General features: G+C 44.8%; 1 protein-coding gene across 2 annotated transcripts in view; it reads right to left on the bottom strand.

Moving 5' to 3' along the window:
* Positions 1-2,647: 2,647 nt before the first annotated feature.
* Positions 2,648-25,833, bottom strand: part of CUL4A (cullin 4A) — a 93,359-nt gene continuing 70,173 nt past the window's right edge. For both annotated transcript variants that reach the window (XM_038401887.2, XM_038401903.2), the window contains exons 16-20: positions 19,287-19,400; positions 17,673-17,778; positions 8,633-8,805; positions 7,640-7,792; positions 2,648-2,763 (exon numbers count right to left, since the gene is read on the bottom strand). In XM_038401887.2, coding sequence (XP_038257815.1) covers positions 2,668-2,763; positions 7,640-7,792; positions 8,633-8,805; positions 17,673-17,778; positions 19,287-19,400 — 642 coding nt within the window. In that variant the 3' untranslated portion in view covers positions 2,648-2,667. The remainder of the gene's footprint in view (positions 2,764-7,639; positions 7,793-8,632; positions 8,806-17,672; positions 17,779-19,286; positions 19,401-25,833) is intronic.

Here is a 25,833-nt window from a genome sequence, read left to right as displayed (position 1 = left end):
TTTGGCCTCTAATACTAGAGATGTGTATATCTGGTACCATAATCAGACAATTACAGTATTATTGTACAATATTACCATACGCGATTTTTATTATAGTGGCATAGAGATTGTACAACCTTCAGTCTCAGTCACTGCAACAAAAAGTCCTCTGTGATGTAAACACAAGGAACTGTACTAAGATCAACTCATTTCACATAAGCCACTAAACATCCGGTCACTAGTGACTTGAATGCAAATGTATTAGTTTTAAAACGCTTAGTCATTTGTTTGGGCTGCAAAAATTCTAACAAAGATTCTAAAAAAATCTTTTTATTGCTATACGAGTGAGTAATTTGGCTAGCAAAATACCACTCTCTAGATATGTTGTTTTTTTAATTACATAACTCAGAATTCTTGTCTGTCAATTACCTTGCTTCCAGAGGGAGAGCCATTTCACTTGTTGATGAAAATATATCTTATTGTAATAGCATCAGTTTTTGTTAACAGTTTGTTTTTAATCAAACACTACTCAGAAAGTTAAGAGTTTATTTTTTGGGTGGAGGGCAGGAAAGATAAGGTAGAGCAGTGGTTCTCAATCAGGAGTCCGGGGCCCTCTGCCGGGGGGGCCGCAAGGAGGTTTCAGGGGGTCCACCAAGCAGGGCCAGCATTAGACTTGCTGGGTCCCAGAGCAGAAAGCCAGAGCCCCACTGCATGGGGCTGAGGCCTGGGGCCCTGAGCCCTGACACCCAGGGCGGATGCCAAAGTCTGAACAATGTAGCTTTGTGGGGGGGCTCCCTGTGGCTTGGGGCCATGGGCAATTGCCCACTTGGTACCCCCACTGCCAGCCTGGCTTTTATATGAAGAAAAACAGTTGTTGTGACCAGGTGGGCGGTGGAATTTTTATAACATGTTCGGGGTGGAGGGAGCTCGGAAAGAAAAAAGGTTAATAACCCCTGAGGTAGAGAGCATTGTTCAAATAGCATAGGTTCCTGGATTACTGCTCATCACTCACAAGTCTTTAGTCTGATGAAACCTCTGCCCCATTACACTTGTGTGTTTATTACATAAAGCTTTTTATTTTAAAACACCAAAAACAGCAGTATGTTTTAGCAAACTGACTTTGGCTGATTGTGATGTGAATAGGGAATAAATAAATTAGTTAAAAGTTAGGTCTGTTAATTAAATTCAATGACAGATTGAGATCAAGTGCCAAATTCACATGGTGGCTAAGAAATTAATATTTAATACATATCAATGAGATTTTATTTGAATTAACTAAAGATTTAAATATTAAAGCAAGTTAAAATATAAGTCTACATTAAATTACAATATTAAATAGCGTTTAAATACTTTTATTGTATTAAACATATGATAGGGGGTTTGGTTTCTAACACAGAGGAAAGGGAATAAAAATAATTCAAAGAATGCAATACAATTAGTGAGACCAGATGACAGAATGAGGACTTTAATATGGAAACCCACAAGATGTCAGCTTTTAGCAATGGATACTTAAGAAAGGGTCGTGGACTTATAATTTATGCACAAAAATCATATATAAATTTAGTAATTTTTTTTCAAGAAAATATTGCTTAGTTAAATTCTCATTAGACCATGATCAAAAAACTCCTTTGGTAGCTTTTAAATCAGAATGAAACACCATTATGCAAATCCTGTAAAATAAAACAGAGGCTTGTAAATATTACCACAAAAAAGTATCTTCCTTATAGTTACAATTATCTAACAGATCTACATGTTCTTCATTCTTTAATTCAAATCAACTTACATATATACAATATGTAACAGGGAACTCACAAAATCCTTAGTCTCTCAAGACAAAAATCTATTATTTCACAACATCAAAACTGTAAAGCCTTTGAAATCTTCTCTTCTTGTGTTGAGTACACAGTACAGTAATTATCTTATATTTGTCTCTAAAGGCAAAATTAAATTTTACTTAAGTTTTACATAAACAGTGATGCAAATCACTTGCCTTAGAGCAAAAAATTCCACAAATCAATACCTTAGCTAAGTAATCAGACAGCTCACTACAGACATTTTAACACAGTTGTCCTCTTGGCACTTTGAAGATTTCACTTCAAAACCGGATTTATCCAAACCAGACTGAAGTTTAGAACTATTTTGAAAGAAAATTAAACAAAACATGAAAACAGTATCAAGGTGCATAATTTCAAAAATTCACTGAGTGTTGGTACATAAAGTGTTAATCAATTAAAAGGGGTTTTAAAAGATACCCGAGTGATTTTTGTAGCTAAAGAATGCAGCATTAAGGGTCTTTATGGATGTGCAGTCATGAACACATACATAAATAAGCCAGACTTGCATCTCTGTCACAGAAAAATAGAATATTTTTTTACCTTCCCTTCCAACTTCAAAAAGTTAATTTTAAACAAAGGAGAACAAACATATCTTGAAGAACTCAAAAGAACAAATGGAAGAACTAAAAGAAATAAAAGATGTGCCATTTAAAAATCACTAAGGAGTCTTGATAAGGATGATCCAAGAAACATTTCCTTTGCTTCTCATCCACACCAGTGCATGCAGCTGGTTGAATAGTATACATCAAGTTGAGATCTGCTAAAAATAAAGTCTGAAAATAGCATAGGTATTCAATGTCCTGAATACATTATTCTGGTGTTTTTTAGAAAAAAGAAAAAAAAGTTCTCTCCATTATGCAACATAGTGGTATTGATTGGGGTTGTCTTTGTCTCTCTCCATATAGTCTCTATCTATGAGAGATTCAATCCTTTTTTTCAAGTCTCCAGGCTGTAAGAAAAGATCAAATTGGTATTCTGTTTAGTAATATAAATGAAATATAAAAAGAATTTCTTATTTTCAATCCCACTATAGTAAAATGAGGACAGTAATCTTTATTTTAAAAATTGGTTCTATAAATTGTATAACAAAATATATCAAATTAAAATTTCTAAATATAAATATACATAAACTCCTGGTAAAACCTGCTGACTTCCCCCCTCTCATTGTTAAAGAAAACATTTTAACATTTGAATCTTTGATTTTGATTCAACCATTAAATCCTATGCTACTTATTTTTTCCATCTTTTAGAAGGATAGAAAAGAATAGGCAAAAAAAATAAAAAAGGACAGTTACCTTTCCCATAACTGGTGTTCTTTGAGATGTGTTGCTCATGTCCATGCCATATTAGGTGTGTGTGCTTGCCACATGCACCAGTGCGGGAACGTTTTCCCTCAGTGGTATCTGTAGGGGACTGGCTCTGGTGCCCCCTGGAGCGGCACACACATGCGCTATAAGGGGCGCTGCCGGCTCCTCCCACCCTCAGTTCCTTCTTGCTAGAAACTCCAACAGTGGGGAAGGACGACGGGTTGTGGAATGGACATGGGCAACACATCTTAACACCAGTTACAGAAAAGGTAACACCTCTTTTCTTCTTCGAGTGCTTGCTCATGTACATTCCATATTAGGTGACTCCCCAGCAGTGCCAATGGAGCAGGTAGGAGTTCACCAACACAAAGATTGCAACACAGCTCTGCCGAACTCAGCATCATCTCTGGCCTGCTGAGTGATGGTGTAGTGCGCCATGAACGTGTGAACACGTCGTGGCTCTGCAAATGTTCTGAATAGGGAAGTGCGCCAGGAAGGCCGCCGAGGACGCCTGAACTCTGGTTGAGTGGGCACTCACAATCAGCGCAGCGGAACCTGTGCCAGTTCATAACAGGTCCAGATGCAGGAGGTGATCCAGTTGGAAACCCTCTGCGAGGACACTGGAAGGCCCTTTTCCAGGTGATTTCTGGACTGGGAATAGACTGTCATGAACCACTGCTGTAAGGGTCTGGCATGGCGGACGACATACGTACATGCTGCCATGTGTCCCAGCAAGGGCAGACAAACCCTGGCCATGGCTAGGGGGAACATGGAGACTACCATGCAGAGGTCCACCAATGCTTGGAACCTCTCCTGCAGCAGAAACGCTCTGGTGCAGGTGGAGTCGAGCACCGCTCCAATGAACTCTATCCTCTGCACTGGAACTAACGTCGACTTTTTGTTGTTTACCAGCAGGCCCAGGATCTGCACGTGGCCTGAAGCATGGCAACATCCCTTTTGACTTGGGATGTGGATTGACCTTTGACCAGCTAGTCCTCAAGGTACGGGTAGATCTGAATACCCTGATGCCTGAGATAAGCTGCTACCACCGACATGCACTTGATAAACACCCTTGGTGCTGTCGCGAAGCTGAAAGGGAGGACCACAAACTGGTAGTGGTCCGATCCCATCATGAAGTGTAGGAAGCGCCTGTGTCCTTGGAAGAATGCTATATGAAAGTACTTCAAGTCGAGGGTGGCATACCAGTCTCCTGGATGCAGGGAGGGGATGATGGAGGCAAAGGAGTCCATGCGGAACCTCAACTTCTTTAGGTATTTGTTGAGGTCTCGTAGATCCTGGATGGGCCGTAGATCAACCTTGGCTTTTGGGATTAAGTAGTACTGGGAACAGACTCCCTTGTTCCTGTATTCACGTGGAACGTCTTCCACCGCACTCAGCTGCAGCTATCCTTCTACCTTCTGTGCGAGGAGACTCTCGTGAGAGAGGGTCCTTGAAGAGAGATGGTGAAGCGTGGTGGGGGGGTAGACAGAAATTGTAGGATATAACCCTGCATCACTGTACTGAGGACCCAACGGTCTGAGGTTATGGTGGTCTATGTCAGGAGGAAAAAAGAAAGGTAGTTGGAAAAAAGCGGGATAGATAGATCCGGGGTATAGTCTGGTAGGTCTGAGTGCACCTAAAAACACTTGTTTGCTCCCCTTCTTAGTGCAGGTTGAGCGTGATTGGGCGGAGGGTGGGTGTAGGTGGCTTGGGCGGCCTTTGTAGCCCCTGCTCTTTTTGTGGGGCAGCTCCTGCCAGGGTTGGCTCCTTTGGCCATGAGCTGGCTGTGGTTTCAACTGCTTACAGACTGGACTGGGGATGTACAGTCCTAGAGTTTTCAGGGTAGTGCAGGAGTCAGTAAGCTGTATGGACTTAAGATGTCTTTTCTGCAAACAGGCCTGGCTGTTGAAGGGAAGGTCCTGCATTGACTGCTGAGCCTCTGTTGACAGACTCAAGAGGAGTAGCCAGGATGCCCACTGCATGGAGATGGCCATAGTACAAGCCACAGAGTCAGCCACATTTGAAGCTGCCTGGAGGGCTGCCCTGGCCACTGTGGTGCCCTCCCAAAGATCACCTGGAATTCCTTCCTGGACTCTTCAGGAAGCAAAACCTTGAACATGGTCATGGCTTGCCACATGTTGTAATCGTAGTGGCCAAGGAGGGCTTGGTGGTAGGCCACTCTCAATTGAAGGATGGAAGATGAATAAATCTTTCGCCTAAACAGATCCAGTCTCCTGGATTCTTTATTTTTGGGCATAGGTCTGGGTTGCCTCTGCCTCTCCCTTTGATCAACTACCTCAACTACGAGAGAGTTTGGGGCCGGGTGGGTGCAGAGATACTTGTAGCCTTTAGCTGGCATGAAATACTTACGTTCAGCCCTTTTTGAAATGGGGGTCAAGGAGGAAGGGGTTTGCCATAGGGCATTAATAATTTTTGATACCCCTTCATGTAGGGGCAGATGCCGTGGAGTAGGTGCTGTGTAGCAGAGGATGTCAAATAGGGAGTCCGACAGCTCTTCTAGCTCCTCCACCTGGAGCACCAGGTTGGAGGTGATTCTCTTCAGTAGTTCCTGATGAGCCTTAGCAGCATCTTGAGGAACCAGGTAAGGGGGACCCATGATGGCTTCGTCCAGCAACAATGAAGATGACACTGGTGCCGAGGGCGTTACAACGTCCTCTGGTGGTCCAGCAGGCTGTTCCCCTGTCTGCTCATGGGCCTCGTGGGTTCTGCCTTCTGGGTACTACACCTCTGGTGGAGAGCGGGATGCTGAGGCTGATGGCTTATCTGAAGTTCCCACCACTGAGCCGACTGTCTGCGATGGCTGGAGAATCCCCCACAGGTTCCAGGGGTACCAGGATGCCACTGGCTTTGGGCCCAAGGGGTCAGTTGCGGTGCCAATGACGTGGACGGTACTGCCGGTGCTTGTCCCGCTGTCAAAGACTCCTGCTCAGTTCCGCAGCCGGAGGCAGAGTGGTCACTGGCAGGTGAACATGATCGAGTGGACGAGCATTCCTTCTCCGTGCTCTGCCGGCTGCTACACCTCGACACTGACCTGACTGATGGAGATGAACTCGGGGACCATTGGCACTCTGCGTCAGTCAACGGGCAATCTACGCCTCACGCTGCTCGATTGGTACCAGGACCTGGAACAGGACCGGGAGTTGAAGTAGGCCGGTCACCGGGAGGATCTCCCCAACTGCAGGGATCCGTGTGTCAGCAACTGGCATCGGTGGGTTGGTGACTGGTGGCCATGTCCAAACGATGGTTCACATGACCGGTGCCAAGGCCTTGGGGACATGAAAGGCTGGTTTCGATGCTCTTGCCAGGGGGCACATGCCTTGGTAGGTACCAGGTGCCTGTACCATGTTACCAGCGAGCCACATCTTGAATCCCGCTGTCAGTGCCCAGGGTCTGGAGACCAAAAAGGACTTTGTTGAGCCTGCCTCCGAGGCATGACAGCTCAGAGCAGGCGAGTGCTGGTGGGACTCCATGATGGGGAGCGGTGTCACTGAGATGCGCACACACGGTAAGGTCCCAAGGCAGCTTTACGCTTGGACTGGGGTACCACTGAAGCCGGTGTGGGCGGCACCGGTAGCGACAGGATCTACACTGCCTGCAGGTGTTGACGGGACATCTAGATGACTGAGGCCCTTGTCACTGTCTCGGGTGGCAGGCATAGTGCCCAATGGGCTGGACCACTGAACTTGAGCTGGGGCCCGACTCCCTGATGGAGGCATCAAGCCACCCACCACGGGTCTTTGTTTTCCTCTGGGCCTATCCTTTTCCTTACAGGAAATGGGGATCTTCCCCTTGTGGTTCTCTTTGGCTTCTTGACCAGAGCTGGGGAGGAGGGGATCGGTGCTGGCTCAAAGACTGTGCTGGCAGGGTGCTCTGCACTGACGCTGTAGTGCTTGGGGCCAAGTTGGACCTGGGTGCTGGGGTCAGGGACGCCAGCAGGAGCGACTCCAGATCCAACTCCATCAGGAGCGCCCTCAGATGGATGCGTCTCTGTCCTTTTTTGTTTGGGGTTTTAAGGATTTACAGATGCAATAGTGTGTTGTTGCTTGTGTGTCCTTTGCCTAGACACCTCAAACAATTAGCATGCAGGTCGCTGGTAGGCATAGGCCACTTACAATGATCGCAGGGCTTAAAGCCTGTGGACCAGGCTAGAATTAGCACTAAGGGAACTATTAACTATTTTAAAGGAAATGTTTGGAAGAAACACTGAACAAAACAAAATGATAGCCAAAGCAGCAGATGTTCCAGCACTGTCACTGGCGACAAGAAGAAACTGAGAGGGTCGGGGGAGCCGGCAGCACCCCTTATACTGCAGCATGTGTGCGCCGCTCCAGGGGGCGCCAGAGCCGTACCCCTACTGATACCACTGAGGGAAAAACTGCCGGTACCAGTGCATGTGGTGAGCACACACACCTAATATGGAATGGACATGAGTGAACTCTCGAACCAGATATTAAAAAAAATTCTAGTATGGATTGAAAGGAATTTAAGTTCACTTACCTTTACTGGAAATTTCAGCTGATTATACAATTCAGAAACAAGAAGGTTATGGCAGAGTGTCTTTCTCATCTTCATTATTCGTACAATAGCAGCATCAATCTGATATTGTCTATCTTGAAACACTCTTTCAGTTGTGCTAACTTGTTCTTCAACCTAAAGGACAAGACAACATGCATCAAGCCATCTTTCATTGCCAATTTTTCTGTCTCTGAATGTTTGGTTAAGCTTTAGGGAAATATACAATTAGTATGTGGAAGGAAACAATATTCATTTATTTTTCTCTTTCTGACAGATAAGCATGCACACCTAAAACCTGGGCTCTCTGATGTTCTGATACTGTTAAAGGAAACTAAGGATACAAATTAAGCATATGCAAAGCAAATTCACATAGTTCTTATAAAAAGTAAACTTGATAAACCAAACTACAATTAAAAAACAACAGTATTTATTTAATTAAGAAATGCATCAATACAGATGAGGTTTCTACTGAACCTTAATGTATAGGGGCCTTCTGAAATAGAGAATAATTCCAGGACTGTACGCTTCAAGGAGTTCTGTATGCTAAAGACAAGGAAAACAACTGGACATGCTAACTGAACACGTCAATCATGCTGACCCCAGGAATTGGGATCCATTCCCAAAGATATTCACAGCAACAGAGGGGATGATAATTATTTCAGTAACTCTTATCTCCAAATAAAAACAGTTGATGTGTTAACAGCATTACTTTTGTTCTGTTCAATCAATGTAATGTCAATACTTCAACTGCACTGTCTAAACAGTTAAGATGTATTGAAAGATATGTGAGATCATATCAATTTAGGACACAAACGGACTACCAATGAGACTAGAAATATTTCTCCCCTCCCAGGATGAGAAAAATATTGCTGGAAATGCAGAGACTGTCAACTCAGCCAGGACATATAGGTAAGCAAGGCACAATATCAGTTTAATCAAAATAAATGCAAAGAGTAAGAGTATTTTAGTACATACTGTTTCTTTCATCTGTATTTGGTTGATCTTTATTCTAAACAATTTATGCTTGAAGTCACCATTAAAGATGAATTTGTCTCCATCTTCTACATCCTTGCCTTTTGGATTTTTAATCAATACCCGTGCTTTCCCACAGGCCAAACTCTGTAAGGTTCTTCGCAATTCACTGTCCTCTAAACAGGTTAAAAATACAATAAAAAGCTGACTATAACTTTGAAATATTAAATTGTTAATTTATAAATACAAGTTAGAACATTCCTCCTTTTCTGAAGTATATTGTTAATAATTTCTTCTAACTCATTCCTAATTATGCAATGTAATTCACAACTTTAAAGGCTCAATCCTGCAGATCTTACTTATACCTAAGAACGAACAGTATTTCAACATTGTACAAGTCATGAACAAAGACGTGGCCCCAGCCTCAAGGAGTTTACAATCCAAAAAACAAAGATCAGAAAAGAATGTACTAGGAGACTTTGAGATTTATAAAAAAGAAAAGGAAAAAAAAAAGATAAATTGTGTTACCCTGTGCTTCATCAGTGGGTACTGTGATATGAGTATGTTCTAACATGATTATTATGCTAACAGAAGAAAAGTGGACAACTGTTCATGCTACCAGGAAAACATTTATGCACTAAAAACAATATGATATGGAAGAACTAGAAATCAAGGAATGACATAATAAATCTTAATATGTAAAACACAAAGTCAAAGGCAACATTAGTGTTAGGCAAAACAAACAAATACACTAAACATTAAACTTTGTGAAGACTTTTGTTAAAGCCCTGAAAATTTCTAAGTGAATATGCATTTTGTTGCTCTCTGCCTAGTCTCTTGAATACCATTACCCGCAATATAAAAACCACAATAAAATGTGTTAGGATAGCACTGTGTGTAGACCTGTGAACTGAAATAGCAAAGAATTTGCAAGCTAGTGGTGAAGTGCATTGGAAGAGTTAAGTAAAATGATAACATTATTAGGTCTAAAATTAGCCCTTTTAGTTAGAGAATAGTTTAGCTTTCACATTCCTGCAACACCACCATTAAGAAAACCCTTTTTATTCCTTCTTTTGATGTAAGGGAGTGGACGGACAATTATTTATAAAGATATTAAATTTACAAAAATATTAATTGCAATAATTAATCACCTATATGCTTTATATTTTTGAAGCACTATAAAGAATGGTTACTCTCCATTAACTGTAGTTCTTCAAGATGTATTGTCCACATTCCACTTCTGGTGTGCATGCATCCCAGGCACAGAAAATTGGATTGTTTTTGAACAGCAGTTGTGCCCTATAAACTGCGGGTATGTCTACACAGCAATTTAAGCCCAGGTCTGAACCCAGGCTCAAGCCAAACATCCCTTGTGTCTATACTGCAATTGTGCTAACCTAGGACTCAGACCCAAGGTCCCAGGCTGGAAGGTCCAAGCCTTTGGGACCTAGGGTCTGAGCCCTATTGGTTTCTTGTGGATATGTGGTCCCAGCTTGCCTTAGGTCCTAGACGTCCTCCAGATATATCCCAGAGTTCCTGGCAGCAGAGGAGCAGTGCTGCAGGCAGCCAGTGCAGTGGCTCTTGCTCCTGGGTCCACCCTGCGCTACCTGTGCCTGTGGGACAGGGACGGCCAGGCAGTGTGCACTGTGAGGATAAGTGGGAGCCAACCCCAAAACTTCCCCGCAGCCTCCTGAGGATCCATTATCCCTGCCTCCCAGGATGCAGCAGGAGTAGGGATAGGGGATCCTCAGGCGGTGCTGGAGCACACTGCACCCAGAGTGATGAAGGGCATGCACTTCATCACTCTGCAGCCAGTAGTAGCCAGACTGGTGTGTGTGTGTGTGTGTGTGTGTTTTCCTCTGATACCTTCATTTTATGTCAAATTTCTAAAACAGACAGACACCTTCATTGAACTTCCCACTTTAAAAATTAAGAATGGCAACGTTTCATTTTAAATAGTCTGACAGTCCTGGAGAGATTGATGTTCTAATTATCCTCAGAATAGATGCACATGGGCATTTTCCTGCCAATATGACTCAGCTTAGAGCTGGAGAGCCCAATTCTCACATAAGATGGTAGTTGATTAGAAAGCCTTCTCAAACTGCAGTCGTTCTACTGAGACAGCCACCAAAGGAGCTACCTATGTCGTTTATGTACTCTCGTGTTCCTTATGGGCACCCGAGTCCCATTAATAGCACCACCGCAGTTAGGAAACAGGGTTGGCAATACAGTTTGTCCACAGTGCTACACATTTGAAGGGTTAGAGTGTCGACATGGGGGTTGAGGGCGCTAGGTATAGGGTTACTGGGGATAGAGTTACTTTGACTTGGGTTTGTGCTCTACAGTGTGGACTTTAGAGCCCTAGGTTTGAGCACAGGTCAGAAAAAATTCTTAATCTAGGGTTAAAATGCAGTATAGATGCTAAAGCCCAGGGTTCTCTGACACACGTCAGCTGACTTGAGTCCCACTAACCTTAGGCTTACATTGCTGTCTAGACATAGCCTCTCTGGTGCTGCATAGAATAGGATGTAAAGGGGGAGTGGCAGCAACCACTCTTCACTAAAACAGAATCCACCTGATCTAGGCTGCAAACTAGCAGATAAGGCATGCGGATCATGGCATACATGTGGACAACATACCTTGAAGAACCAGTTACTACAGCGTAAGTAACCACTCTACTCTTCTTCAAATGATGTCCATATGTCTACTTCTGGTGACTCACAAGCAGTGATACCCACTGAAAGTGGGCGATCACAGTCTAATGAAAGGATATCTGTAAGACAGCTCTGTCAAAGTGTGCGTCGGACCTAGAGCCCTATACGAAGTAGTAGTGCTGGGCAAAGGTGTGGACAGAATTCCAGGTAACTGCTCTGCAAATCTCAGATATTGGGATGCCTCTTAGAGAAGCAGCAGAGGCTGCTGGAGCTCTGGTGGAATGGCTCCTATCTGCATAGGTGGGTCCAAACACACTCAGAGCAAGACAATCTGAGTTTCATTTAGATAGTCTTTAGGAGGATATAGGCTGACTTTTCATCCCCTCAGCAAAGGCCAGAAACAGTCTAGGCAAGCTCCCGAATGGTCTTGTTCTGTCCAAATGAGAGAGTCCCAACAACATCTAACGTGAAATTTAACTTCCCCCAGATTAGCACAAGGATTGGGAAAGACCACTGGCAGGTGAATCACCTGATTCAGGTGAAAATCTGAGACAACTTTAGGAAAGAACTTTGAGTGAGGTCCTAATGTCACTTTGCCCTTATGGATTACTGTATACAAGGGTCCTGGATCCGTCCTATTTTTCTGGATGAGGTTTTAGTCACTAAGAAGATGGTCTTCATACACAGGTAGTATAAAGAGCAAGTAAATAAAAGTTTCAGGGGGAGGCCTCATTAACCCTGATAATACAACAGTGAGGTTCCACAGGGACAGGATCTCTCAGATTAGAGGAAAGACATGAAGCTCTTGAGGAACCTAGCAACTGTGTGGGTGTGAAGACAGATCTTCAATAGGAGGATGAGCAGAAACTGCCATCAGATGGACTTCCATAGAAGTAATTGAAAATCCCAAATGCATTAGGGCCAGCAAGTAAGTGTTGCTACTGGGTTTTTTAGTGGGAGTAGATGCTTCTGCATTGCCCAAAAAAGAACCTCTTCAATTTAGCTGAACAAGTTACTCGAATGGAATCATTTCTGCTACAAGCCAGAACGTTCTGGACTTCCATGGAGCAGATTCTGTCTGTGGCTGTTAGCCAGCCAGCATCAGCCTGCAAGGTGCAGCGATGCTGGGTTTGGGTGTAGGATCTGGGCCTCAGTTTGTATGATTACATCTGGCTGAACCATAAGTGTGATTGGGGGCTGTGTTGACAGGCTCATCAGCTTAGACTACCAGAACTGTCTGGGCCATGCTGGTGTTGTCATCATCCAGTTAGAGTATTTTTAGGATCCTCTGTATCAGTGGAATGAGTGGGTAAACACGAGTCCCAAAATCCAGGGGATGTAGAAGGCCAGATCCTCCTCTAGAGCAAAATACTTGGCATTTCTTGTTCTAGTCTATGGCAAACAGGTCTATCTTTGGGCATCCCCATTTGTAGATGTAGATGTCTTGCAGAAATATGTTCTTGACTGAACGCTTGTGTATTGTGTGCAGAATTGATCTGCTAGGGTATTCTGCAAGCATGAAAGATGTAGGGCCAAAAGTGTTACTTGGAGGCTGATACACCAGTCTCAGAGATGGATTGCTTCCTGGCAGAGAGGTAATGAGTGTGCCCCTCCCTGCTTACCGATGTAGTACATTGCTGTAGTATTGTCCTTCAGTACTTGGATTGTGGTTCCTCAGAATACGGGTAGGTAGGAATGCCATGCAGACTTGGCTAACAGCTCTTGGCTCTAGGATATTATGTGGAGATTTACTCCTTTACTTCAGATCATAGTCCCTATATTTTAAAATGGTCCAGATGAGCTCCCCATCCAAGAGTGGATGTGTCTAGTCACCAGCTGTTTAGTGGATAGAGGCAGTAAGAATGGCACTCTGCTGTGCACATATAGACGATCCTTCCACTAATCTAACAAGAAGAGGGCTTCTTGTGAGACCATGACCGTCATATCTATTAGGTGTCTGCTGGGTAGATAAACTGGTCTTAACCACGCTTGCATGGAGCATAGGTGAAGTCTGGCAAATTGCATTACTTAGTGTCGGAGGCCACTTGTCGCATGAGCCTGAGAAATGTCCTGACTGATGTCTTTGGGTAACCCTCGAGTTGCTCAGTAAGGTTGAGAATGATGTCCATAGCCTCTGTCTCCCAGAAGCTGGGATTGGGCGACAGGGGATGGATCACTTGATGATTAACCTGGTCTGTTCATTCTCTTTTAAGCACCTGGCATTGGCCACTTTCGGAAGACAGGATACTAGGCTAGATGTACCTTTGGTCTGACCCAGTATGGCTGTTCTTTTGTGAGGAACCTGCCGGTGTTGGGCAGATTTGCCACTGGGGAGTCCAATAAAGCTCCTGTGAATTCTATGCTTTTGAGCAGAGGTAAATGTGGCCTTTTCTCTGTTGACTCTGAAACCCAGAATAGCGAAGAGTGCCAAATGGATGGAGTTGGTCACTTGTTGAGGTGACTGCCCCAAATCAACCAGTTGCAATATGGGTAGAGACTTACACTTCTTGTCTCCTTAGGTGAGCTGCCACTGCTAGGTTCTTGGTGACTATTCTGGAACTGTATGGAGACCGGAGGGAAGCACTCTATATTGACAGTAACCTGGAATATGAGGTATTTCCTGTGGGCTGGATGAACTGCAATAAGGAAACAGTCATCCTAAATGAAGAGCCACAAACCAGTCTTGAGGATCTAAGGTAGGAATTATAAAAGCTAGTGTTCTCATCCTGAACTTAAAACAATGGATGCATTTGTTGAGGTCCAGAATGGAACACCATCCCCCTTTCTTTTTTGGGATTAAGTAGTAATGTGAATGAACGCCCCAGGGCCTGGAATCCCTCACGCACATTTCCCATTATGAGTCGCAGAAGGGAGTCTACTTCCCTCCTTAGCAGTATCTTGTGAGAGGGGTCCCTGAAACTGGATGGAGTTTATGATTTCCTGTTTATGATTTCCAGGACTTACTGATCCAAGATTACCTGTTTCAGGCTACCTGAAAAAAAAACAACAAAACAAAAGATTGTTCCCAAATGACAGGAGAGGAAAATATTCTACAGTGCTATGCAACTCTCAACTGTACCATCAACCTGCTGATAGGAAGTTGAAAAAGTGTGTGTGTGTTCGGGATAGTAATAGGAAGAAGATTGTTTTAGGTTGGGGTAATTCTGTGGTCTGTTTTGCTTTGTCCTGGGAGCCAGAACATACAACTCCAAAGAATATAAGGTGGTCCTTGCATCCTTTAAAGTGTGAAGATCTTTTGTGTGGATATTGAAAAGGTTGCAGCCTTTGAAGAATAGGTCCTCAGTGATTGTTTAGAACTCCTTTGGAATACTGGACGACTGCAACCAAGAGGATCTATGCATAGTAATCAATGTTCCCATTGTGCCGCTGTGTCTGAGGCATCAAGGGCAACTTACTACCACTGACCCTTCTACCACAGCAGCTTTGAGTTCCTCCCTGTGCTCCTGTGAGACTCCTGAACCGTGACACTTGGTCCCAATTCAATAAGTTCTATTTAGCTAGGAATGCTTGGTAGTTCAATATGGGCATTCGTAAGCTAGCCTGACAGGCCTTGCCGCCAAAGAATTCAAGTTTCTTCAGGTCCTTGTGCCATCGTGTCATTTTGGGTGGTCCCTGCTGTTTGGACCTCTCATAGATGGCTGCAACCACCAAGAACCCATGTGGAGTCATTATAAAAAGTACTCAAACTACTTTGAGGGGACTTGGTAGCACTTATCTGCCTTATTTGAAGTGGGTTCCACTGAAGCTGGGATCTATCATAGGTCTCTTGCTGGTTCCAACAAGCCTTCATTAAATTGGCATTGCCAATCTACCAGAGCCCAAGGAGCACAGGATGCAGAAGTTAGTGTGACTTTTCTTGCATTCTCTCTACTGCAATTTCCAGGGTAACTGACATTTGCTGGAGAAGCTCCTGGAAGGGCAGATAGTTTGTTTCAGCACTGCCAGACGTAAGGGGAACAGACTCATCAGGCGAAGATGATAATATCACTGTTGAGATAGGCTAGACATCTGACTCTTGTATATCATCCTGTTCTGTGTCCTGGTACAGATACTGAGATGTACAGTGGACCATCTGACCTTCCTAAAATGGATTAAGAGGGAACACAGACCTGGCTTTGGAGGCAGGAGAACCAATGAAGTCTTTCTACTGGATGGCATCCCCAAATGGGCTCAGCATGGCCATTATTGCTTAAACTAGGGGTCAGGAGAGAAGGAAGATACCACAATGGGTTCCGGGATGTCCTCTGGACTCCTCATTGGAATAGCTTGGGTCATAGAGCTGGTCTACATTAGGGAGTGGGAGGGGCGGAAATTAATTTAAAAGTTATGCAACTTCAGGTACATAAATAATGTAGCTGAAGTAGACGTACATAGATCTGCTCACCGCAGCGTCTTCACTACGGTGAGTCGGCTGTTGCTGCTCCCCCGTCAACTCTCTCTGTGCCTCTCGCGACGGTGGAGTACAGGAGTCTATGGGAGAGCGCTCGAGGGTCGATTTATCGCATCTAAACTAGATACGATAAATCAATCCCTGCTGGATCGATCGCCGTCTGCAGATCCGGTGGGTAGCGTAGACATACCCACAGAGAGGCGAGCATGGCAAGTAGGTGGGTGACATATCTTCACTTTGCTCAGATGTGGAGAAGGAGCATATCTTCTCCATAAGTTGAACAAATTTTCTCGAAAGTTCTACAAGGCCCAAGGATATCCTGTGCAGGAATTGATATGGTGGATCCAGATGGCACCAGGGCTAAGAGCTTCCTAGCAGTTGTCTGCAATGGTGACTCCAGAAGGTTGGCTACTGTCAAGTCACTCAGTACTGCAAATCTCATCAGAACAGAGCTTCTCCTCCAGATCAGCTGATAGCATGGTGGGTGCTATGAATATGGTATGGAGCACTCTAGTGCCAAGGCAAGGTTTCTGGATGCCAGTTCCAGGTGCATCAATGCTGGGTGTTTTGTGGCCAATTGATCAGTATTGGTAGAGTCAGGAACAGACTCCAAAAGCAGTGCAGAGGTCACCTGGTGACAAAATGGTGCAGAGACATCAGCAGTATTAAATTTGAGCCTTGAACTGTCCCCTGGTTTGGACTTACTTAGTGCTGATGAGGGCAATCGATGTCTCCAATGAGACCAGTATTCTTTCCTCCCTCTCTTCTCAGAAGATTGAGCTGAGGCTGAGTTAGAAGCTCTGTCTAGTCAACAAGTGAGCCCTGAAGTTCAAGGTAGACCTGGGATTTACTGGAGCACTCACAGAGACTGGTCTAGTTTGGCTGTTGTCTTCTCCTCGGGCTCAGATAATGCCCTTACAGAGAATAAGTTTTGGCAGGATTCCCTTCTTTGTGTGTCCTCTTTGAAAAAGAGAAACATATCAAGCATTTTATCTTGCGTATATGCTTCACAGAGGCAGAAGAAGCACATGGAGTGTCCAGATTGATAGGAATAGCTACCACACAAGAGGGATAGGATTTGAATCCTTGGGATTTCAACGGCACCATATCCAGGGGATCTGGTACTAAGAATATCTGTGAAGTTGAAGAGCTTGTCTTCTCATTTTTTCCTCCTTTAAAAAAAAAATGCCAACAGGCTTAACTACAAGATAAATATATTAAGGAACATTAACTAAAAACTAGAGAAAACAAACGCACAGTGTGCAGAGATGTAGACAGTGTAGATGTTCCATCTTGCTGCCTTGGGTAGTAAAAAGTAACTGGAAGGGGGTTGCAGCTGCTCCGCCCTTTATGCCCTCCGCTGTGGAGTGCCAGAAGGCATGTGGGCCACAGGCACAGTCTCAACAGGCACTGGTATTTAAAAAAAAAAAAAAAAAAAAAAAAAAAAAAAAATTGATCTTGTGCCCATGGGGTGCATGTGCACCAGAAGCAGAATACACATGGACAATCACGCAAGGACATTATTAATTCAAAACCCCCTCTCCAAACCAAAACTAATGCAATTGTTCTAAAAAGGTCATTTTAAAGTACGATACTTGAAACTACAATAGAACCTTAATAATCTGCACATTTTATAATCTGCACAGAAAAAAATGGAGTCTCTCTCGACTTCTCAAAGAACTAAAAAAAAGCTGTAGTGAGCTCTTGTTAGTAAGAATGCATCAGTTTTTACAAAATACACTACAGATCATTTACTAATAAATTTATGAAGTATCAATGTTATTCACAAAGCAGTAGAAGTATATTTGGCTTATCTTTTGGTATTTACGTACTCGCTGATTCACAAAAATAGCCATTGCAAGTCACTGAAATTAGCAACATTCTGCTGTACTTAAAATTAGACTTTTACATCCAAAGTCATATTTAGAAGCTATTCAAATGAAAGAAAATAATGAATGCATGAAGTAATTTTTCATACCTACACCAGTAGCCATTTTAATTTCTTCAAAAATAAATTCATCTCCTTCATTAAACATAAGCAGTACTAATGTCTGGAAGAGTGACACATGAAACTCTTTCTTTCCCTACAAAGGAAACAAAAAAAACCCACAAGTAACTATAAATGATTTCTAGAGCTGTGTACAATGTTTAGAGTATCAACTGTATTCTATGCAGTGCCAAACTTCAAAAACAACTCTGATGACAAGTTATACAATCTATAGATTATTTAACAAATAGCTTCTAGATCAGTGGTTCTCAAACTTTTGTACTGGTGACCCCTTTCACGTAGCAAGCCTCTGAGGGTGACCCCCCTAATAAATTAAAAACACTTTTTTATTTATTTAACACCATTATAAATGCTGGATGCAAAACAGGGTTTAGAGTGGAGGCTGACAGCTCACGACCCCCCAGGTAATAACCTCCTGACCCCCAGTTTGAGAACCCCTGTTCTAGATGAAGAGAAATGTGAATTTAAAAGGATGCTGCAGCCTGATTATGTATCCTAGTATGTGGTGCCAAGGAAATGTAATAATAGCAAGACAAATTACAGAAAACCAAAAACAAAAAAAGAAAAAACCCAGCCAACCAAAACCCAACAACCCTGGACATTATATTGGTAGTGTAGCGCACCAACAGATTACCTGCATAGCCCAGTATTCACCTAACAGCATTTTCTTCAAGGTACACGCAATGGGTGAAATCCTGACTTCTATGAAGTCAATAGCAAAACTGTCAGACTTACATGAAGCCAGAATTTCACCCAATGAGTTATTTAATAGAGATAAGCAAACTAACATGAAAGATATCATTGTCAGATAAAACTTGACAGAACAGAAATTCTCTAATTCGTGCAATTCTGCAGCAACAGCCTTAACAGAAGTGTGGCGTTTGTAAAATTAGGCAATGGGAAGGAGATTAATAACTCAGGATCTCCATGCACAAACAACATTTCACGTCTGTTATCAATTACAAACTTGTCAGTCACCTTAACTTCACATGATCCCAGGGCTCTAAATTTTGTATTTATAACTAGTTGTCATTAACATCAGAGTAAAATTATTTTTGTCTGTGCCCTGGTACAATGAAGTTGCGTTACTGATGAAGATATCTCATCAGACAGAACAAAAGCTATGTTAAGAAACATTACAGTTATTTAATAATTCAACAAGCATTTAAATTTAACCACATTCATTAAATTATACCACTGATACTTTTCAGCATGGCTTTGTAATAGCTAGGGCTAATATTCAATCACTAGGTTCCTTCAAAATACTATTTAAAAAAATGTCCACCTCATTCTTTTAGTTTCCTGACTACTACAGGCTTCTTTTCATCAATGAATGAGACTTATTAACCCACAACAGTCACTGCTGAAAGATGTTTCACACTAGAGTTTTGACATGTTTAACTAAAATACCACATTCTAAATAAATGGCAAAGAAAACACTTTTCTAAATAGTTAATATAGAATATTGTTAGATTCTTCTCTGCAAAAATTGTTTTATTAATATACTGCTTAAAAAGGAAAGAGATACCAAATAAGTTATTTTATTTAAAAGCAAATGATTAAGTATTAAATAAGCAAACATACTTCCTTAAATTCTGCTTTCAAGACAGCATGCCCTAAAGTGGTCTGCCACTGAAGCTTTCGACCACTGTGTTTTCCAAGATAAAAGGTCTTAAATACCTCTTGAAGCTTAACCATCTGTAAACAAAGAAGAAAAAGAGGGAAAAAAGTTAACTTATCTTGTACCAAAAGTAACCACACAGACTGAGTTTCACAGTAGTGTGTTAGGCTCATCTTAATATTTTAAATCAAAGTTTACACAAAAGTGAAGTTCAAGGGCCAAATCTGCCCTCGTACACATTGGTTCCAGCTTAAACAGAGCAAAAATTGATGCCAGACATTCATATAATATAATTTTCTTGAAACAAAATAAATTTTAGTTAAGATAAAACTAAATTCCCATTAAAAGAATCAGAACATATACCAAAGTGGTGATTTCATCCTAGGCCTACCATCATCTGTTCCCCACATGTGATGTAGTTAGAGGAGGAGAAGGAGAGAAGGTTCTGAAAAGCCCCCCTCCTATTTTGCACTCTGCTCCCAAATCCTCAGACTTTAAAACCAGAAGGGATCATAGTGATCATCTAGTCCAGTGGTGGGCAAACTACAGCCCGCGGGCCAAATCTGGTCATTTTAAACTGACCCTTGAGTTCCCGTTGGGGAGCATGGTCTGGCATTTGCCCCGTTCCACTGCTCCAGCCAAAGAGCAGGGTCGGGGGCTGTGCCACACCGCTCCTGGAAACGGCGGCATGGCCCCACTCTAGTTCCTACGTTCCTAGTTCCACTCCACATGCTGCCCCCACCCCAAGCGCTGCCCCCACAGCTCCCATTGGCTGGGAACTGCAGTCAATGGGAGCCTCAGGGGCAGTGCACCTGCGGAAGGGGCAGTGCACAAAGCTGCCTGGCCGGAGCGGTGACATGGCCGCTGCTTCTGGGAGCTGTTTAAGATAAGCGCTGCCTGGAGTCTGCACCCCTGAGCCTCTCTCCACGCCCCAACCCTGATCCCCCTCCCGCCCTCTGAACCCTCGATCCCAGCCTGGAGCACCCTCCTGTACCCCAAACCTCTCATCCTCAGCCCCATCCCAGAGCCCACACCCCCAGCTGAAGTCTGCACCCCTTCCCGCACCCCAACCCTCTGCCCCAGCCCTGATCCCCCTCTCACCTGCTGAACCTCTGTCTCAGCCTGGAGCATTCTCCTACACCCCAAACTCCTCATCCCCAGCCCCACCCCAGAGCCCTCACACCCCACTTCACACCCTACTCCCCAACCTCAGCCTGGAGCTCCCTCTTGCACCCTGAACTCATTTCTGGCCCCACCCCAGAGCCTGCACCCCCAACCAGAGCCCTCACCCCTCCCACACCCCAACCCCAATTTTGTGAGCATTCATGGCCCACCATACAAATTTCTATTCCCAGATGTGACCCTCGGGGCAAAAAGTTTGCCCACCCTTGACCTAGTCTGAATTCCTGCACATTGCAGGCCACAGAACCTCACCTACCCCTTCCCATAACAGACCTATAACCGCTGGCTGAATTACTTGAAGTCTTTAAATCATGATGTGAGGACTTCAGTTACAGAGAATCCACCATTTACTTGTTTAAACCACCAAGTGACCCAGGCCCATACTGCAGAGTAAGATAAAAACCTCCCAGAATCTCTGCCAATCTCACTTTGGGGGAAATTCATTCTCAATCCCAAATATGGTGATCAGTTGAACCTGGAGCATGTTGGCAAAAACCACCAGCCAGACACCTGGGAAAGAACTCTCTGCAACTCCTGTCACTGGTTTGTCCTCCTAACTGCAGCCAAGGCTGTTGTTAGCACTTTATGTCCCATTCCCCCACTATCCTGTTCCACCCCCATTAGGAGCAGTCAGTGGAGAGTTTAAGGCCTCCCATCTCCATCATCTGTCTGCCATGGCTGAACCCTGCAGAGTAGCCCGCTTCTCTGGTGAAGATGCTAGGGGAGTGAAAGGGCAAAAGCTTCCCCTGCCTGTAAATCCAGTGTCACAGCTACAACCATTGTTGGGTCCCAACACTCAGCCTGCCTCCCTTCAGTGAAGGTGAGGGGTTTAAAAAAAAAAAAAAGTGTGTGTGTGTGTATATATTTGACATTACAACTTAATTATATTAATTATTATCAAAATAGGCTTTGCAATATCTGGTAACATAAATAAAATGGTTACCTACCTCCCATAACTGTTGTTCTTCAAGATGTGTTGCTCATGTCCATTTCGATAGGTGCGTGCATGCGCCGCGCGCACAATCGTCAGAAGGTTTTTCCCCTAGTTGAACCATTGGGTTGGCTGTGGAGACCCCTGGAGTGGTGCCTTTATGGTGGTGTATATAGGTCCCTTCCGACCAGCCCACCTGCTCAGTTTCCTTCTTGCCGGAATACTCTGACAGAAGGGAATCGGGTGGGATTTGGAATGGACATGAGCAACACATCTTGAAGAACAACAGTTGCGAAAGGTAGGTAACCATTTTTTCTTCAAGTGATTGCTCATGTTCATTCCAATAGGTGACGTCCAAGCAGTTTCCCTGGGGGAGGGGTCGGAGTTCACCTGGTTGCTGAGTGCAAGACTGCCCTGCCAAAGGCTGCATCGTCCCTCACCTGTTGGGTAATGGCGTAGTGTGACGTGAAGGTGTGGACAGAAGACCATGTTGCTGCCTTGCATGTGTCCTGGATAGGGACCTGCACCAGGAATGCTGCGGCCGACGCCTGCGCTCTCGTGGAGTGTGGCGTAAGCGGAGGGTCTGGAATTTTAGCTAGGTCGTATCAAGTCCTGATACAGGATGTGATCCATGAGGAAATGTGCTGGGATGAGATCAGGAGCCCCCTCATCCTTTCTGTGATTGCAATAAAGAGCTGTGGTGACTTAGGAAATGGCTTTGTGTGCTCCATGTAGAATGCTAGGGCACACCCAACGTCCAGGGAATGGAACATGCGCTCTCTGTTACTGGCATGCAGCTTAGGGAAGAACACAGGTAAAAATACATCTTGGTTCACATGAGACTGGGAGACTACCTTTGGCAGAAACGCAGGGCGAGGGCATAGCTGCACCTTGTCTTTATAAAATACCATATAGAGGGGCTCGGAAGTCAGGACTCTGAGCTCAGATACCCTTCTGGCTGATGTCATGGCCACATTCCAGGAAAGGAAGGACAGAGGGCAGGTTGCCATGGGCTTGAAAGGAGGTCTCATGAGTGCAGACATGACCAGGTTGAGATCCCACTGGGGAATGGGCCGTCATACTTGGGGATAAAGTCTGTCTAAGCCTTCGAGAAACCTGCCCCCCATGGGATTACTGAAGACTGACCCACGCGTTGCCCCCGGGTGAAAGGCCGAAATGGCAGCAAGGTGTACCCGGAGAGATGATATTGCTAATCCCTGCTTCTTAAGGTACAACAGGTAGCCCAAAATAAGAGAAATTGGCTCTAGCTGCAGTTTGGTTCCCCTTTGCTGAGCCCAAATGGAAAAATACTTCCACTTTGCCAGGTACATGGTACGAGTGGAGGGTTTCCTACTCCCCAGCAAACCTCCCCTCCCTGGGTCTGAACACTGAAGCTCAAGTGGATTCAGCCATAGAGTTTCCACGCCTCAGGAGTTCAAGCCCAGAGTCCCTGTCTCATGTGGGGTCTTCAGGAGCCCTGTGGGTGTGGCAAGCCAGCAATGTTACTATGGGGGGGGTCACGGGGTGCAGATGCCACCAATGCCGGCCTGGAGCCATGACCCTGATGGTAGGCCCAAGGGGTCCAAAAGGGCCATTACACTGGGCCCAGCCACTAGGGTGGCCAGGCCACCGTCGATGCTGATGATTCTACTGGTCTGCGGTGCCGGGACTGGGAGTAGTAGTGGCCGTGTCTAGAGACAGAAGACTCGGTATCTGACTCGGATGAGTAGTCTGTGCCCAACCACCGGGGAGGGGGGTGGCAGCAGGCTCGGAGCTAGACAGTGCTGGGGAGTGGTACTGGGGAGATGGTGAGCGGCACCATAACATGATAGGTTTTCCACAATGATGAATCAGAGGCGGTGCCGCCATTGGTGCTGCAAAGGGTGCCAGAGCCACATGCGGTGTAGGGCTAGACGCTGCAGCTGGTGCTACCGCCGGTGCCTGGGCTTGCAGTGCCAGGGACTGCACCGTCATGCCAGAAAGATCAAGCTCTTCCTCCAAATCCTCCCGAGTCAGGGAGTCCACCAGCACCAGACTCGACAGGCATCCTGTTGGGGCCGGAGTCAATGGTGCCGGGTCTTGAGGCCCAGACCATGGGTGTCCTGACAGAGGACGCACCCCAGTGGAGTCCCCTTACGGCTTCTTGACAGGTCTTTCTGCCATGAATGACCTCTGTCCGCTTCTTTCTTATGCGGCATCGGGGACTGCGAGCAGTGGCGCCTGGTGGCGCTGGCCTTATGAGTTGGGGAGCAGTGCCGGTACTCCTTGGAGGAGTCCTTCCTCAGTGCTGGGACATCCCACACTGAGGGGGGGGTACTGTACACCAAAGATGCCGGTGTCTCTTCCAGTGCCAGCTGTGGGCGCAGGGCTGACTCCATCAGAAGGAGCTTCAAATGATTGTCCCGCTCTTAGTCCTGGGTCTAAAGCTCCTGCAAATTGGGCACTTCTCTGTCTGATGGCCCTCTCCTAAACACTTGAGACAGGAAGCAGATCGCCTGTGGGCATAGGTTTTGCACACTTCTCGCACATCTTAAACCCCTGCGACCGAGGCATGCCCCCCATGCCTGGGGAAACTAGGTCAGGGAGGAAGCCCTCTGAAGTAAGTCCAACTAACTACAAACTACTATCAAATGAACTAACAACTATGTACAACTTAGAAAAGGGAACCATTAGGTAGGCACTTGCGAATGCAAGAGACTGAGCTGCTCCAATGACCATCACTGGCAGTAAGAAGGAACTGAGCAAGCGGCAGATTGGCAAGGACTTACATACACTGCCATAAAGGCACCACTCCAGGGGTCTCCACAGCCGATCGACGGGTACCACTAGGGGAAAAACCCTCCGACGATCATGCATGCAGCGCACGCACACACCTATTGGAATGCACATGAGCAATCACTTGAAGAATATCTGTTTTCAGGATCATTTCATGTAAATAAAACGGTTGCTTTTTTAAAAGAGGAAGGGTCTTGTGGAATTAAAGACTAAGGTGACCAGATAGCCAGTGTGAAAAATAAGGACCAGGGTTGGGAGTAACAGGCGCATATGTAAGATAAAATCGGGACACCTGGTCACCCTATTAGGCGTGGTCTACACTGGGGGGGGGGAGGGAAATCTATCTAAGATATGCAACTTCAGCTACGAGAAAAGCGTAGCTGAAGTTGACGCATCTTAGATCGACTTCGAATCACTTCCCGTCCTCGCGGCGCGGGATCAACGGCCGTCGCTCCCCCATCAACTCCACTGCTGCCTCTCACTGTGGTGGAGTTCCGGAGTCAATAGCGGAGCGATCAGAGATCGATTTATCACTTCTACACTAGACACAATAAATCGATCCCCGATAGAGCGACCACTACCCGCCGATCCAGTGGGTAGTGTAGATGTGGCCTTAGAGACTGTATTAAAATGCACCATGTGACAGAATTATGATTGCACATGCAACCATAATGTTGGCATCACCTAACTTCTGATTACTTGACTTTGCAGCCTTAATAAAACTTTCTTTAAAGAGATTTTTGTATGCCATTTCTTAGTTTCTTTTTAAATAAAGACAAATGAAAAGACGTCATTTGAAACTGTAATCCCCTTATATGGATCATGAGGGTTTTAACCCAGGATTTTCAGATCCACACCAGACCTCTGACACTTGACCAAAAGGGAAACTACATTAGCTGGAAGCAGTAAGTAAGTTAAAAAAAAAAAATCCATTACAATCTACATACCACACAGACTATGCTGACAGCTTGTGCCACACACTCTCAAAGAAACTGCGGAACCACCTGATCAACATCCTCTACAGCAAACAGGGAAAGATTAAGAATGAGCTCTCAAAACTGGATACTCTCATAAAGAGCCAGCCTTCCACACAAACTTCCTCGTGGCTGGACTTTACAAAAACTAGACAAGCCATTTACAACACACACTTTGTTTCTCTACAAAAGAAAAAGGACACTAAACTATCTAAACTACTACATGCCACAAGGGGCCACAACAGTGGTTCCCTTAACCCACCCAGCAATATTGTTAATCTATCCAACTATACTCTTAACTCAGCAGAAGAATCTGTCCTATCTCGGGGCCTCTCCTTTTGCCCCTCCATCCCCACGAACATGATACAGTTCTGTGGTGACCTAGAATCCTATTTTTGACGTCTCCGACTCAAGGAATATTTCCAACACACCTCTGACCAACATATTAACCCACAGAGACCTTCCTACCAAGACTATAAAAAGAAGGATTCTGAGTGGACTCCTCCTGAAGGTCGAAACAGCAGACTGGACTTCTACATAGAGTGCTTCCGCCGACGTGCACGGGCTGAAATTGTGGAAAAGCAGCATCACTTGCCCCATAACCTCAGCCGTGCAGAACACAATGCCAGCCACAGCCTCAGAAACAAC

The sequence above is a fragment of the Dermochelys coriacea genome, chromosome 1 (genome assembly GCF_009764565.3).
Source record: "Dermochelys coriacea isolate rDerCor1 chromosome 1, rDerCor1.pri.v4, whole genome shotgun sequence".
NCBI classification, from domain to species: domain Eukaryota; kingdom Metazoa; phylum Chordata; order Testudines; family Dermochelyidae; genus Dermochelys; species Dermochelys coriacea.
Note: the sequence above shows the minus strand (reverse complement) of the source record. Positions and strands in the feature narration are given on the sequence as shown.